Source organism: Oncorhynchus tshawytscha, linkage group LG21 (assembly GCF_018296145.1).
Source record: "Oncorhynchus tshawytscha isolate Ot180627B linkage group LG21, Otsh_v2.0, whole genome shotgun sequence".
NCBI lineage: Eukaryota > Metazoa > Chordata > Actinopteri > Salmoniformes > Salmonidae > Oncorhynchus > Oncorhynchus tshawytscha.
The window spans coordinates 13,918,223-13,931,407 of record NC_056449.1 but is presented as its reverse complement, the minus strand read 5'-3'; the positions used below and the strand labels follow the sequence as shown (position 1 = coordinate 13,931,407).

General features: G+C 37.2%; 1 protein-coding gene across 1 annotated transcript in view; it reads right to left on the bottom strand.

Annotated features, from left to right (window-relative positions):
* Nucleotides 1-8,534: 8,534 nt before the first annotated feature.
* The window catches only part of LOC112220998 (complexin-1), a 57,640-nt gene continuing 52,989 nt past the window's right edge, over nt 8,535-13,185 (bottom strand). Inside the window, exon 4 of the mRNA XM_024383034.2 lies at nt 8,535-12,444. Coding sequence (XP_024238802.1) covers nt 12,247-12,444 — 198 coding nt within the window. The 3' untranslated portion in view covers nt 8,535-12,246. The remainder of the gene's footprint in view (nt 12,445-13,185) is intronic.

The window sequence follows — 13,185 nt, the reverse complement described above, 5'->3', positions numbered from 1 at the left end:
GTACGATGTCTTAATTTACTTGGTATGATGTCTTTATTTATTTGGCCAGATGGAACTACAGCAAACTGAGACAATCCCAGTACAGAATGTGATCTGTGGCCAGGTGTTTCTCTGGTATAGAGCCCATGGAATAGTGGAGGTTTAGTGGGACAATAGATAACTCTCACTTATAGCACACAAATAAGGACCAAGTTTATTTGATTAGCAAAACATTTTTTACAAAAGTGTGTTCTGTAGCTCTACTGTAAAACTGCATGGTTACCTCCAGACATTATCGACCAATCCGTATATCAAGTTCAACCGATTGTATTTTATTAACTTTAATTGCATGCAGAAAACTGTCACATTTTATGAATCACTTGTGTCCTCATTCGAAGTGCCATCTTGAGAATGGAATTATGAAATCAGTGACAATTAAGTTTTAGAAGAAGCAGACTCGAGTTCAGAACGAGGCCATTCCATTAAAAAAAAATACACTAAGGAATATTAAGCTACCCGTTCCTTGTTATGTACGCTCTGGGGTTTATGTTAAATTATTATAAGGGCTAGTGTGTGTTCTTTGATGGTCCCAGGGGGTTGTGGGACTGTAAAGCTTCTCCTTTTCTCCTGTCTCTTTTTCTCTCTATCCTCAAGTCATGCTGTTCACTTCCACTGATTTGGTGTCTCGTTAACAATTGGAGCATGCCCATTTTTCATGCCCTCTTTACCCCAAGCTTGTCAACTCAGCTGTTTTATTTGAGTTCACTTTCTAATTTGGTACAGTATTCCAGTGCTCTTTTTCTTGCATAGTTGCAATTTTTGTAATCAATTTGGATGGCGAGAAATAGTATTGTTGTGGTGCCTGTTGAGAAAATGGTTTGTGTTAAGGCCAATGTATTACCAAGGTAATGTACGATCTCTTTGACTCACTAAATGTAAGCTCTCTTTGACTCACTGAATGTAAGGGCTCTTTGACTCACTGAATGTAAGCTCTCTCTGACTCACTGAATGTAAGCTCTCTCTGACTCACTGAATGCCAGCTCTCTCTGACTCATTGAATGTAAGCTCTCTCTGACTCAGCGAATGCCAGCTCTCTCTGACTCATTGAATGAATGAAATGAAATGAAATCTACATAACAATGTATGTATGCTATGCATCATTTTTTGATTATTTCCTAAAATAATGTGTTGATTCTGTTAAAGTATAATAGTACCTGATTAATTGTCACACCGGATAGGTGCAGTGAAATATGTTGTTTTAGTACAGTGCCTCTGGAGCAAATTGCCTTTCTCAAAGACACATCGGCAGATTTTTCACCTTGACCGCTCTGGTATTCAAACCAGCAACCTTTCGGTTACTGGCCCAACGCTCTAACCGCTAGGCTACCTATCGCCATATAAGGCAGGATAAGTACTAACGTATGCACCTTAAAAATATGTCCACAATTAGCTAAACTATAAATAATATATACTCATTATACGCTTAAAAAACAAAGAGCATTGAAGAGATTGGTAGACAAATTTGAAGGCAATGTCCTCTGCAATAGCTGTCTTGTAATTAGAAACTATAGATGTGACATTACAAACTCAGGCTAACATTGGAAACTTCTGAAACAAAAGCCCGAATTTAAATTTCAAAGCTACTCATTTACTTTGAATAGGGCACAATTTAACTTAGCATAAATCCAGTCTCTTCTTCGGAACAAATTATGTGTCTTGTATTGAATCTGAGGCAATTAGGCTCCCAACAATAAGTAATTGGTATTCTGATTGAATGAAAATGCTTTGGTTTAGGCCTGGGTGGGTGGAAGTGGAAGAGTGAGTGGATGGAGGGTTGCTGGGAACATGGACTGAGTGGCCCAGATGTTTCATCAATCAGTTGCATAATGAAATATCAAAGGCTTTCCTTTGTGGACAAGGACACTGCTTAGACTGCTGACTGCACTTGCATTCCTTTTTTCTTTTTTTAAACTTTATTTCACTAGGCAAGTCAGTTAAGAAGAAATTCTTATTTTCAATGACAGCCTAGGAACAGTGGGTTAACAGCCATGTTTAGGGGCAGAACAACCGATTTTTACCTTGTCAGCTCTGGGATTTAATCTAGCAACCTTTCAGTTACTAGCCCAATCCTCTAACCCTTGCTTTAGAGAAGAATTTCAGATATCAGGTTTAGAGCATTACCCTCAGTTATCAAATCTCCATAGATGGCTGACAGTTACATTTTGCAACTCAGCAGAGCTTAATTCCGAGCACCGCTTTCCGAGAAGTAAAGACAAGACATTTACTCTGGGAGAATGTACTGCAATATTTAGTAGGTCTGTGTTTAAAGGTAATTCAACTCAGTGCAGAAAATACACACAATCTTGGTTGTGAACCCACATTTCAGATTGAATGCTTCTACAACATAACATTGCATTTGCATATATTTGTAAGTGATACATTTATGTGAAAAAATAAGACAAACCGAAACATACAGGTTATGCATTTAAGATACTACCTAGATACTAACTAAGTAGACTGCCGAAGAGGCTGCACTATACAATACCAGCTGAATATCCATACATGTAGTACTAAATGCATGTGACAGAGTATGTCTTCTGATACCATATTTAGAAAGAACAATTTACATTAATGCAGAGAACAGAAAAGGCATCGTAAAAAGATTTATAGAAGAATATGTTTCTAATCCACCATGTGCAAGATCACTTCCGGTTTGTAATCCTCATATCCAAATGGAGTAAGGTGTAATATCACCTAGTGTACATGGTCTAGTAATGGTGGATTTTATTTTATGCATAAATATAAATCAGGCCAGGCACTTCATAGGAGAGGTGACATAGTCTTGATAGTCCTGCCATCATCTTATGGCAGCACCTAAAACTGAGGGGACACACTCACTAATTGAGGTCAGAAGATCTCTCAAATTGGACTTTTTAATCTTTCCTAGTCATGTGCTGCTCCTTTTAACAAAATGAAATAGAGAAAGTCCTTCAGGGGTCCACTCTGAAATTAAATGCCCTATAATTCGACAGACAGCTTTCACTGTTGGATGGAGGACTCCCACATCTGTCCCTCATACAGCGAAGGTCTCTGGGCTACTTTACTCATTAACTGGGCCCATTATAGCTTCATCTGAGCTGCCGCCGCTGCTCCGATCTCCTGTCGACGGAGTTGTCTGTGTTGTCAATCTGGGGCTTCCCTGGCCGCACTGATACCTGTCTAGCTCCACGGCTCAGAGTTGCGGGGGGGAAGAGTCTCCTGGACGTTTGATGACAGTTAAATGGATGTCTGATGGGTTTGAAGTGAATTGTGCTTCCCTCGATCTGCCATTGACATGCAATCAATATGCAAAACAGAGGAGAATCTGTGCCCATGCACACTAAAGCCTATCTTGTGGGCCAATTTGGATACTTTGATGAGTGAACAAAGATGTTGATATTTTAAGACGGACATTTCTTTGTTTTCCTCTCAGACTCAAAAAGAGCATCTAATATGTTCTTCTTAAACCAAATAATTGCACAGATGAATGACCAAACTAGAATATAGAGCGTCTACTATACAGTATACAGTAGGGAATATCCTTGCTACATGGAACACGAAACTGAATGTAGCCTACATGTAGTTATTCCACAAATGACAATCATTACTGGAACTATGCTTCGCTATCAACTTGTTTTTGAGTCTGTGGGTTAAATCCCTGCCTTTGGAGTGGGGAGAATTCCCAGGCAAGCCTGAGAGATTAGGGCCACCGTCAGGAGTGAAATCCTTTTCTATTGAGCAGAAGCCTGGGAGCTGTTCTGTGGGCTGGCTTCTGCAGTGCCCAGTGGAGAACAGTTAATTGACATTGACTTAAGCATGTCTGCAGGACACCAATAGAGACCCGGCTCCCCCACGGTTCTGAGTGGTGTTTGGAGATTGGGGAGGCAGCTGGGTATGAAAAGGCCACCCCTGAGTAGGAATGCTAATGGAATTGATTTATTTCCCTGTGTCCTGCAGCAATACCTCAGGGATAATGTTACCAAGGAGTGGACGAAGACTGCTGTGTGCTAAACAGACCCGTTTGCTGAATAGTGATAAGGGGGAAAAAAAATCATTATTTATGGACTCAACATTGTGGATAGTTCTCAAATCGGTATAAATACATTATTGTGAGGAGTTGAAAATATTTTTTAAAACTTCATTTCTGGTTTTGTCAAGGTCAGCCGTGAATCTCTGTTGTTTTTTTACAGCTTTGATTCAAATGAGGAGCCATGTGACATGTTAGCAACCTTTCAAGATGAGAGAAATATACTCATGATAGTTGGCAGAGCATACAGCCATAAAAAATCTATTGCTGCAGATACGGGTTCTGTTGTCCCACCATTAAACTAACAGTATGTAGTTGGTATGATCAGCTACTTTTTAAAGCTACAATCCTTAATTGAAACAATAACTAAGCAGTCAACCGACCTCTGTTTTGGTAAAAAGCTGAGGGATGGGCCTGGAGAAATGTAACTACTCTCAAATTCATACACAGAGCTATGGATGCAAGGACTGACCATCCATGATATCAACATTATAGTTTTAACCACGTTTTGCAGGTATACAATTTTTGTTTACATTTAGCTTGTTTACAAACATTGGAGTAAAACAAACGTATATTTTGGGTTCTGATGGGGTACGACAGTTGAACTAAACTCATGAGCGATATATAAGTTATATAATTTAAGAACCAATGGGTATATATCATTAATTTATAAGTCCAAAATGTAATGTAGCAACTAAGGATTCTGCTTTAACAATCAAAACATTTGATCAATCAAATCTGATAGATAAACGACTTGTGAAATGTCCATAGAAAGCATTGGATTGTAAATGTTATAATCGAAATGCTAAACCTCAACAGTTCAGAGTTGTAGTTTTTCGTAGAACAGAGTTCAGTGTTCATCTTTTTTATGTCGCTGTGAAAAATGTTGTATTAATGAATTCCAAACCCATAAGAGGGTTGAGCATTGAAGCACAAAGACCATTAAATTGGAAGATATGGATGGAATGACAACTGCTCAAATGGAGGCCTTTTTTTGAGCGAGGTGATAAATGACTAAATAGAATTTCTAAGTGATCAAAAGCCCTGCTGTTCTCTATTTGGGTCATTCTCGTGAAACCATTCAAATACCTTAGCAGTAATGATTTTAAATATAAAACATGTCATTTAGTAATATAACAAAACATAATAAAGATAATAGTGTTCTCTACCTTGCATAAAGAGTATTCTCATTACCGCAACGCGTTCAGCTCTGTCGGAGTGTATGTAATTCAAACAGAGTCAAATGAAAATACTCTGGGAAAAGAATAAATGGATGTTCTAATAGATGTTTTCAAATGACAGAAAAATGATTATCTGAATATTCATGTATAATAATAATGAAATAATTGTTGGAAAAATTAGGTGTCCATGACTGATGTTCTCATCCTCTGCAACATTTTTGAAGGACTGTTAGAGAATTTTAAATAAAGTTTGATTTTGAATGAAGCAACACATCTGCCAGTACCTTCAAGATGGCTACCAGGTAAGCAGATCTCTTTATATGTCTCCAGTAAAAAGTTAAACCTTCTCTTGTCAGACTGTGTACACAACAGTATTGATTATCATTACCGAAGGTAAAAGGTAGTTTTCCACATTTAGAAAAACATTAGATTAAAAATGTTCTATGAAAATAGACGGCATTAATGTCTAATTATGTACAATGAGTAAGAAATTGCTTAGTCATTATGTTTTCTCTATTGTTAGCAAAACATGCTAAGGTCCCTCATCCTCACCATTCTCACTTACCGCTGCAATTTAAGGCCAGTTGCGGTAGAGAGAACTTCTGTTTCGGTAATGAGAATTTAATCATACAGATTATATTTTTAAATATATATAATGAACTGTTCATTTAAATATTATTTACTAGCTGTTGATATTTTGCTTTATGTCCTGTTTAATCGCAGACAGTCAGCAAGTGACAAAAAGAAAGCTTTAGCGAAGGCAGACAGGATTCAGAGAAAAGAGTTTACAGCAAGAGTAATTAGCATATATATAGTCAATAGGAAGCCTATGCCCCATACAGTGTCTATAGCAAGTCAATACCCTACAGTGTTTAGAAGTTTACACTCACGCACGCACACACACGCACACACGCACACACACACACACACACACACACACACACACACACACACACACACACACACACACACACACACACACACACACACACACACACACACACACACACACACACACACTGAGCCATTCAGTCTCTACTATAGGAGGACATGTCCATAACAGTAAGATTTTTCCCATGTTTTGAGACATGACAATTTCATGTCATGCTTCCTTTCCATTTCCAGATATCAAAAATGAAAGCAAAATTGTCAAACCTGGAAAACTCAAGATCTGACAAAGAAGCAACATGAAAAGAAGAAATAACAGTGGTGGGAAAACTCAAAGGTATTACAGAAAAAAGAAACAGCTATAAGCTGTATTGGACATGACACCATCAAGCCAGGAAGATGATACACTTCAACATGTTCAAGAAGCAAACTGAAGAAGTTATTCGAAATCTTCAAGACAGCCTCCTCAAGAGAACAGCCATTCTCACTTCAGCATGTAAATGTCCCTGCCATCAACTCAACTCCTGAAAGAAGAGACACCAGGACCAATGAAGACATCTACCCCAAAGGAATCATCCACAAAATATCCGGAGAAATTCAGAAAAAGGACCAGATATTCCGTAAGAGAGCCTCACTCTGGCAAATCTTCATAGATTTCTGTCTGAGAATCCAAGGCACAACCTTTCCAAGGCTCCATTCTTTAAACTTAAGCCATTTTGGATTGGCCAGCGAAGAGTCACAGACAGAGAAACGTGTGCTTGCAAAACGCATGAGAACTTTGGCTTGAAGATAAAGAATCTGCACCAGCTTGGAGGTCATAGAAACATCATCCCCAATGGACACTGTACAGGCCAGTGTGTGTGGTGATGATGACATGTGCTGTTCTAATGTTTTTCTATGTGTTGTTTTTATGTGTTCTCTGTTTTTAGCCTATGTATGTTATGTACTTTTGAAATGAAATTGATTAAACTTGAATCCATGATTGTGCCGATATCTCATTTATTTTCTACATAAAACGTAATGTTTTTAACCATACCTCAGTCTTAGTATACTTATTATCATTACCAAAATCATCAACCTCATTTCCGAACCTATGTACCATTACCACAACGGGTGTTCATTTAATGTTAATTGAATGAATGGAAAAACAGCAGTTTGCTTTTAAATGCATGTGCAGAATCTATACTTTACGTTCTTTCAGGCTTGCCACATCATTTTGAAAATATGTCAGGTTTCAATGAAATATCAAAAATATTAGGTTGTAGATTGCGTTGCGGTAATGTGAGAAATCAGTCAAAATCAAATAAAAATGTTCATTAAAAAATATATATTAATTATATTATATATATATTAATTATATATTATATATATTAATTCAGAGTTTCAAGTAACTGTGCATGACTGTTTATAATCAAAAAAATAATGTGAAAATGTATTAGCTTTCCTAATGGTCTTGACGTTTTCAGAGCGTTGCGGTAATGAGATTTTTAAGCACTTGTTTTGGAAAATATGTTCAAAAAGGTGTTACATTGACAGTAAATGATTTTAAATGAATGCTCACAAACACTTAAGACCTTGTTATTAATGCCTACAAATTACATTAGGTCTTTTTAAAGATTTCATGTTTGAAATCTTTGAAACCAAGATTTCGTGAGAATAGAACTCTGTACAAACAGAGAGCTAATGCCTGCAACCTTTAAATGTTCATTAAATATCAAAACAAAGGCTGCTTGCATAACAGTACTTTTCCCCCCTCCCAGTGAAAATGCTGGAAAATGTCTCACCATTGTAATCGATTCATTTAAATCCTGTGTCTGTGTCCTACGCAATGGCATTTAACATCATACAAAAATATATATGTCTATAACCCTTGCTAGGTATACGTCCATCATCTTTCTAGTGGATCTGTTTGGTGTAGAAGGTTGCTCATACCCATATCAGAGACCCTCTCATGGCAAACACACTTTATTCTGAGAGGAGCACCATTTGCATTACTTTGATGTCCCTTTACCACTCACCCTGCAACATGATTACCAGTTAAATCTTTTGGAAACAAGATCCAATCACCCTTTGAATGACACAGTACATTCTGTTCACAGCCCTTTCACTTTTATTGAATAGAGGTCAAATTGTTTGGAAAACGTAGAGATGCATAACAACCATGTTGAGATGAAAAATGAACGTCATCAGCAACAGAAACAGTTACAATTGATACATTGTTGTCTGCACATGTAATGTCGTTGCTTTACTAAAATAAGCTAAGTATGATTTCATATTGCGGTTCTGGAAGTAATCTCTACAGTCCTACAAAATCTTTTCTCATTTCCCTATAACAGAACTACGTTTATACCACTGCACTGCTTTTGAATAATTTATGAGAATTATAATGTACAGTGAGCCATCAGAAACACACGACGATGAACAATTATATGAAATCACTTTATTCTCAGAGTGTGCGGTGATTCCATTTTGGCAGGAATGTTACAGAGACTAAAAGATCAGCCTAAAATGGCATGCAGGGAGGCTGTCAGGTGGAGCTTTTCAACACAGAAGACACAAACAATTATCTTAACAACCTTGCCTACAGTACATCGCACACCATAAGCATGCACACAATTGTCAACAAATAGAGAGAGAGAGAGAGAGAGAGAGAGAGAGAGAGAGAAGGGTAAGAACATTTTACAATACAAAAAAATACTAAAGAGACAGATTTCTCGAAGTACAACCACCAGTGGACGTAAACAGGAACGATACAGAAAGAAAACTGCACCAGAATAAGCATCTTCTCAACACAGAGGAAACAGTTGAAGACAATGCAAAGATAGAAACATCAGACAGTTACATTCAAGTCACAACATAGGAATGTTTTAAGTGAGATTTTTATCAGGCAGTTTTTATCATATCGATGGTTAATTGAGGGGTGAAATGAAAGAATGGTTTAACTTGAAGAGCGAGAAAGAGTGGATCAACAGTAATCTGGCATGGTGTCTACTAGAATAGCAAACAAAGAACCATTTTAGACATGTGACTTGTTTTTCAGCCATTCGTCAATAAGTGGCATTTGTTTGCGATTAGGTGATGATGACAAATAGGCAGAGATGCCATTTTGTAGATGAAAGGTGAAGGTGACTGTTTTTCTTTCTGAGCACTTTCATGACTGTTTAGAATTCTACAATGTGTTGTTCCAAGTAGGAAATCTGGAACTATGACAGGATTTCAGACAACTGTAAGTTGCTGGAAAACCTTGTCGGGTTGGTTCTATAAAAAAATGTATAGGGGCAAACCAGATCCATGCCATCTATCCATTATCCTCGTAAATGAATGATGTGGTGTGCTTGGTCCCTAACAACAAAATACTGCAATTTCAAACTAAGTTGTGGTCATTACATGATCACTACAAAATATGAATAAAAACATACAAACGAAAAGCTAAAATACCTGAGAATTTGAAATAAAGAAAAAACATGAGATAAAGAAATTGAAAATATGAGACATTCTATCACTAACAAGACTATTCTTTGGTTTTTAATAGAATAAAACATGTCAATGATGAATTGAATGCTGTCGATGAATGCATGTGCCAACAACTAATAAATAGAAAAGTAGTATACAGTAATTGTATAATACCAACAAGTATTGGTCGTTCATTTCAGCTAAGTTTTAGCACATTGATAAATAAGTGGCTGAAGGCAGTTCACAAGTACATAAACATCACAGGAAGTTCTATAAATGTGCTCTATAAATGACCTCAATGTTGTGGCTTTCATATGTCTAGCTTTAAACATTGTAGGCAATTGGCAGGAAAGTTTGAGAGCGTACTATGTAGCTAGGTTTTACGTCATGCTAATTCTTCTTCTCTATTTCACTGCTACTACATTAGTAAGGCCCCAGAATCACACCTGGCAGGTTTCTAACGGCTAATCTTGAATCTAACTAGCATCAACACTGGGCCGATATAAACAGTGGCAGTTTCACAAATACCATTGCCTAACTGCTTGGCACTTGTCTAGTGTACTCAACATTTATTGGTTTGCAAGCAAATATTATTATCCCAGATTGTGCATTATTGACAAATGCTCAATAGCTAGCTAACTAGCTTGTTCACTCCCAAATAAAGGCTTCACAAGCTATCTGTTACCTAGCAACCTATAAGTTAGCTAGCTAGCTGCTATAATGCATTACATTTTTCCCTTTGATTACATGTTGGACTTTTTTTTCTGTACATGGCAGGCAAGATAGCTATTGACATTTACTTGGTCATGTGTTGAATCTTTATCTACCTCAACACTTAAAAAAGGATTTTCAAGCACAATTTCCTTACAGGAAGAGAAGAACATCAAAGGCATTCTTTACACATACTAGCGACAAATTTGTCATTTGATGTCCATGATTATTTGAAGCCAGTGGCCATATGGATATCCATGATCCTATGAAGCCAGTGGCCTTATGGAATGTGTTAAATATTTGGAATGTTTGAAGCAGACGGTCCAGCTTAATTAATTTTAAATTAAGAAATTAAGAAATAGATTGAAAATTATGAAATAACTTTCAATAAAGTTAGAATAAACTTTCAATAAATAATTCTGTGGTAGAACTATAGCACAGCAACTTCTGGGGAAATTTACATGTTGACCTCTGGGATCAAAATGGACAACATATACATGTATACAAACTCAGCGGAGGACAACTCTTTCCTATGGCGTATACATGCGTCTTAAGTTACTACTAATTACCTGTCTTGTCCTGCATTCTCACAATTTACCGGTATGTTAGAACCACAAATCAAATCCCACTGAGAGAACCCTCACCGGTTCAAATGCTGCCCGATCAAACCCCCTACATTAAGCCAAACCTCCACCTCTTTCCCCACATCACACTTCAGACTGAGTTCGTATGCTTTGCCGTTACTAGTCAGACAACGCTGTGTCTGTACACTGACACACAAAACGTATTAAGCTCAACACATAACAATGAAGAGTGTCTGTTTTTGCTGATTCAGGACTGCCCTCCATTTAGTTAACAGGAAAACCTTGAACAATACTGTATATTGCACCATTGTCACTGTCTGTTCACATAAAGTGTGTTCACAACATAGTTGTGATTGAGAAAATGATGAGTACATCTCGTTAAATCTATATTTACAGACATGGAAATAAGAAGAATAAGCATCTGCGTCCAATTGCCGGATTTGATTCCCACAAGTCCTACTTTATAGGAGCGAAGCAGATAAAGTTAGCAACAAGACATACAACTCTATTGGTTTGTACTAAGCACAGGTACATCAGGAATGTTGCCAATGTTGTTTGGTTCATTGTTGAGCATTTTTCATTTTTATCGTGGACATCTCAAGGAAGAACAGTTAGGATGTTTATGTCTAGCCTACTGTACATAGTAGTAGTGGTGTCATTGAAACAAAATTGAAAACCAGAGTTATTGCCTCAGTATTAATGTATTTCACTTAATCATAACAAATTAAATGGAATTTGTACATGTACTGTACTCCAAAAAAATATATTAACTGCATGCTTGAAAAACATTTCTTGTTGAATTAGTTATCCATTTTCTTTCTGGTTCACCACATTGTTACTATTACCATTATTATAATTTATTTGACATTAGAACCTATGAATGTTTTGGGACGTAGAACAGTATATGGATGAAGTCTCAATGGAGAAGCAATAAACAGCTAAATTCAATCAAATTTGATATGATTTGGAGAATTTCTCAAAAGTTTAAATTATGGCTTAGACTTTTTAATATATTTTCTGGTAATCACATATATTTATTTTAAACCAGAGGCTGTTTACAAACAAAAAGGGTGGATTATGGTTGATCTCAGATCACATTCTAAGGCCTGGACACCTTGAAAACCTGACATCAAATTTGTCTTTAAGTTAATGTTTTGGATCTATGCAGATGCTACATAGGTCTCATAGTATCACCAATCAGTAGTCTTCCTTCCACATAAGACAATGTAACACAGATCATTTAAGTTAAGGACAAATATTATGGCATCTTGATTCAACCAGGGCTCTTAGAACAGGGATGTATGGGTGAAGGAGAAGGGTTGGTTAGGATGGTGGTCTTGGTTATGTGTGTTGGAAGGTTAACAATCTAATATCGCCAACACTGTTACTTTTTATTGAACATATCCATAAGTGGACCAGGAAGGAATTTCATGACGGTGTCCATGATACTTTCTTCCTCCTCCTCCTCGTCTCCGCAGCCGGGTGGGACAGCCTTCTTTGGGCGGGTGAGACTCCCTTCTGCTGCCTGATCCAAAGCAGCCTGGGCCTCGGCTTCCTTCTCCTCCTTCTTCTTGATGCCGTACTGGAACAGAAAACAAACAAAGGCAGCCATTTTATGGAACAAATATAAACTTCACATCACACATGCACTTTTGTACTTTCTATCAATTTTGTGTCGCTCTTCAGTCTTAATAGAGTTTTGTGCACCTCAATGTGACAATATAATACCCATAACATTACAAGATGGTAGTTATGGGTGATTTTATGATAATTAAAAGGGGGGGGGGTAGTCTACCTTTTCTCCTTGCAATAGCCTCCCCTGGAATAAACAAAGTGTAGAGGGCTTTTTTGAATGCACAACCAAGATCTTGAGCTTGCAATGAACTTGTCTCGTTATGACCCGCCAAGATGCGTTATGCCAGTTACTTGGCAATGAGCCACCTGGCACTTAATCTGCCTCCTTGAATACCAACAATTGCATAGTAATATAGAGACCTTGTCCCCCTCTCCTTTCAAATCAAGTGGATTTGTTCTTGAATTAAAGTAATTATTTTAATACTAAGCTGAATATTGGCAGGAAAATCCTTTTAGTGTAAAATCATTTCAACAACTTCACATGTCTTTCCTCCACATTCAATTCAGGTTGAAATCACATCATACTTCAAGTGATACATTTTTGGGGGGGAATTTTGTGTTCTTCTGGAGACATATCTCAATGGTTGTGTATGTACCCGTTATCGTTGCAAAATATCTCAACCTTCTTTTGTCTTTGATCAAGTAGTTTTAAAACACATTATGGAAAGTGGAAATCATTTCCTCTTGC